The 4,552-nt window shown below is 36.9% G+C and overlaps 1 protein-coding gene across 1 annotated transcript in view; it reads left to right on the top strand.

Moving 5' to 3' along the window:
- Nucleotides 1-2,658: 2,658 nt before the first annotated feature.
- LOC127835354 (uncharacterized) overlaps nucleotides 2,659-4,552 on the top strand; it is a 19,484-nt gene continuing 17,590 nt past the window's right edge. The window contains exon 1 of the mRNA XM_052361735.1: nucleotides 2,659-3,712. Within this exon, the coding sequence (XP_052217695.1) occupies nucleotides 3,040-3,712 (673 nt within the window). The 5' untranslated portion in view covers nucleotides 2,659-3,039. The remainder of the gene's footprint in view (nucleotides 3,713-4,552) is intronic.

The following is a 4,552-nucleotide window of genomic DNA, read 5'->3' as shown; positions in this document are numbered from 1 at the left end:
GCACTGCTTCAATGTTTAGGAATAAGGGTAAACATGTCAAGTGTGCCGACTTCCGCTGCCAACAAAGCACGAATTTTACGCGTCAGGACGCGGAACTATCAATACAAAGTGCATGAGGAATTACAGGACGGCAAGGGTTGGATTGACCCAAAATCTGATTATGACAGTCTTCCCCACCTTAAGCATCAAAGATATGCTTATTTGCTTGTGTACCTGATAGCAAATAAGTATTTTTCCCGTTTTTGGTATCAACAACCTCTATCAAGTGGACCTCGGGTCAGCCGCAGAAAGTACCCGATAGAAATAGATATATAAAATATATAAAAACAAACATGCGTTTATGTATTTCAATTATATTTTTATGAATGAAAGAAAGTGGCAAAGCTGGTTACATCCATGATTTTACTAAATAGGCAGGCTGGCTCAGTTCCATGCATGCCGCTTTGTCCATACTGTAAGAAAATCTGCGGTTCCATGTTGGTGGAACCGGGCTTTGTTTACATGTTGATGCTTTACGCATAAGCTATGGTTGCATTAGTGGCTAACAGAGTTCCTGGCGTTGAATTCGGACTTTATGTAGGACATTAACGCAACACGGTCAACCAATTTGCCTTTTATTTGAAGTCGGAAAGTAATTTCGCATTTGTTCGGCCATATTAGGGTGGGGATCTACTTGAAAAATGTCTATTCCAGATTAAACAATCTGAATTCATGTATTCAAATCACTTTTTTTCTACTCTGTTGCTAAGAAATGACCAAAAATCAGCTTTCCCAGTCATATTTTGCACTGACAGACAATATTTAATTTTAATCTGAAATTAGTTTATGTCACAATATGCTAAAAGATTTCCTTCACAAATTCACAATTCACAAATTCAATGTGAAAGCAATAACTTAAAAAAAAAATAAAGTCAAAGTTTTGCGCGTAGACACCCTCATAACCATTTCTTTTCTTAAACAGCATTCCAAACCAAATCGATTTAAACCAAAAAAAGATAGGTGATGTGGTATGTTTTATGTCCATCTTTTTACCGGCTTCTCTCCAGTTGATTAGAGATTCTCGCCAAGTGCCAAAGTCTCATGTAGTTTCCAACCTCAAAGAAAAACAGTGAATTTGTAGTATACAACAATGTTTCCCTTACTACATTAACACAGAAATATTCAAACATAAAGACATGGCAAGTGTCCATACAAAGAATTGTGTCTTCAAATGAAAGACGTTCAATTGTTTAGAGGGTATAGCATTGAACACCAAAAGTATTTAGTATACTATAACCTGATGGTATAACTTTGAACGTCATACTCCGTTAACCTAAGGCCTCTTGAACGGTATAACCCGAGTCGTATCGGGTGACGTAGTGTAGCTACATTATTGCTGTACATCAGCTACATCAGCTTCCCCACCAAGTACAAGCTGATCAAGTCCCTCGTAGTCTCCATCCAACTGCAAGAGATTGACGCTTCATGCGGACAAAGAAAGCAGGATACAGACCTTTGAACACAATTGTCTCTGAAGACTGCTCCGCATTGTGGTGTGTTTGGGTAAACAAACGAATGTTACGCATATAATTTCAGTGGCTACTTTATTATCACTCAACGATAGAAGAAATAAACGCCTAACAACTAACTAACCAAGATCAGAGGTCAACATGCAGGTATATAAAACTTGGGGGCGGAGCGTTGCTATGCTAGGCGTGGTGTAGAGACATCATCTAAATACACAACACGCATCTACTAAATGAAGCAACACACCAAAGACTATGTCCGAAACATGACTGCAACACTTGTAAGCCCACAAGAGCCCATCCTGGCGACCTTCAAACGACTAAAATGGCTTGTTTCGGACACGTTACCACGCAGTATTCGATGTAAAATACTTTTATCCAGGGCACATTAGAGCGGGGAAGCCGTCGAGGCCGTCAGAAGAAAAGCTGGATGGATAATGTGAAAGATTGGACGTCCGTGTCAATTGACGAATTACTCTCAGAAGCCCAAAACAGAACTAACTGGCGGAGAATCAACGTGACGTCGTAACTGATTGCTCCCCACCGGCTAGACCACACAGGGGAATGATGGCAATGATTCCCTTTAAATGACGTTCACACTTGAAATAAAAGACAAAGTATGACAGATTATGATAATGACACAGTATGACAGGGTATGATAAATCCCATAGTTGCTGTCACTTTATCTCATTTTTAGGTCGTAAAAAAAGTAATTGTTAACACATTTGAAAAACAATATGTACGAAATATACGTTTTAACCGACATTAAATAGTTTCAATAACAATTACTTATTACCTGTTGTTTTAGCTTACACAGAAAAAAATTTATTCGTATATGGGCGTTGATATTCTGGTTGTTGTTATTCTTGTTGTTGTCGTTATCGACTCTGATCGCATGATTATTTAAACCTGTCAGCATAAAAACTTTGAACTGTATTCGGTCCGTGCAGGTGACCGAAAACATAATCAACCGTCATCGGATACTAATCTTTACACTGTCACATGGAGCAACCGGAGATAATCGACGGAATCAGACGAGATAACACCGTATGAAATCTTTGATTGTGTTCTATTTTGCACGAAGTATTGCGTACAAATCCCGATAAAACAGAAAGTTAAACGAATTATTTGGTGGGCGTTTTATATAACATATAATAACTTTAGCAGGATTATGACAGTGGAAGCAACATTTAGGTTCACGCCGTATTGTTATATTTATATTTAATTGGAATTGTATATTGTTCCAACATAGTGAGAAAAAACGTTATACTTTTTAATCATATAAATTATATTTGAAAGCCATTTTTTTTCAAAATTGAAAGTGAACATTGATTTTAATACCAAATAATTGCGATTTTAGAAGGACTGTTGCACACCACGATAATTCAAGAGACGTAGCAACAATATTGTCGATGCATTATGCGAGTGTATGATTAAGAACTTGACAAAATCGGCCACTCTGATCTGCAAGATCTGAAACGTTCTTCACCATTCATACAACAGGGAAGCATAAAAAATCCATAATAAGGATAAAATGTTTGTCCCGTTCGTAATGGATATGAAAGGCATAGACATATGCCAGTCGCATGGCAAGACGATCAAATTCTACTGCCATAAGCACTCAAAACTCTGCTGCACTACTTGTGGTATCTTACATGGAAAATGTGATCGATTAGATGAAATAGCCACTGCTTCTCAACGACAGATTCTAGACCTGAATGCCTTAAAAAGGGTCTTACTACAATCAGAATCGGATGCAGACTCTTTAATAGCGGACTGTAAGAAGTCAAAGACGGATTTTAATCAGTCCATTGCAAGTATTTCTAAAGAGTTGCATGAAATGAGAGACCGTGTCATGAAACTTTTTGACATGGCTGAGAAGAGAATAATGAATGAAGCGAATGCAATAAAGTCTGTGGAGGTCAAGCGACTTGACGATATTAATGCAGCATCTTGCAAGATTAAGACCAACATCAATCAAGTGTTGTCAATTTGCTCCGCTCTATTGGAAAATGGATTGCCCGATCAAAAGTACATATTCTGGAGAAATGTTCAGCAGAAAAATAAAACGTTCATATCTGATATAACTGAACAAAAAAAGACGACTGTCACAATAAAAATGAAATTGTCTTTTCCGAAAGAGCTATCATCAATTCTTGAAAAAGGAAACGACGCCATTAAGTTCAGTTGCGAGCACACACATACAGGTATTCTACTTTTTATTTAATTAATATTACTAAATAATGTTTCCGTATTTGATATTTCTTTTACCTCGCAATTCACTACACATAGCCGTTATAATTTCATTATGAACCTTGTATTCTAAATAACAGTTGTGATGTTCTTTATGTCGACAGAATGTATGATAATGTTTGTGAACAATTACACAATTCAAGATTTAATTGGTCGTTTATCGCGATTTCGTTATCAGCGGATGCATATAATTTACTGACTTATTAACGCATTGGTGTTTCTTTTATTAATGCATAATTCCAGCAGTTCATTTCAATTTTGAAATTCGTTCATGAAATTTGGAATTTCATTAAAAAATGTTTGCCTTTTTCTCCAACAATGCAATTTAAAATATGCATCATTAACAGACTTTTGTGTCTCGCATTTGTTTAGACATCATAGGCAAATGTGTGTCTATCATTTCTTACTATCTAGGCATTTCTGGTATCAGTTGGGACTACTTATTTCGGTATTCTGACAAATCATGTCATACCCATTAAAGTCGTGTATTCGTTAACCGGAAGTCGTGTCTAATGGCCTGTCATTTGAATAAAAAGCACACCTGTTGCAGTGCACGATGAGTAGGATTGTAAAGAAACAATGTGTGCGTTGCGTAATACTACTCAAAGTGTTACTAGCTTTGACAGATGGTCCGTATAATCATGGCAAAGGTGGCCGCGTCCATGCTCATTAAAACTGGTATACAATGTTATTTAGTGCGTGAGAGAATGAGAGAATCAGAGCAAATGAAAACATCCATCAAAACCATACAATATTTACAAACTGCCTTGAAAACCAGTTTTGATACAGTATAA

This window comes from Dreissena polymorpha, chromosome 6 (assembly GCF_020536995.1).
Source record: "Dreissena polymorpha isolate Duluth1 chromosome 6, UMN_Dpol_1.0, whole genome shotgun sequence".
Classification (NCBI taxonomy): domain Eukaryota; kingdom Metazoa; phylum Mollusca; class Bivalvia; order Myida; family Dreissenidae; genus Dreissena; species Dreissena polymorpha.
This window is presented reverse-complemented; position numbering and strand designations above follow the sequence as displayed.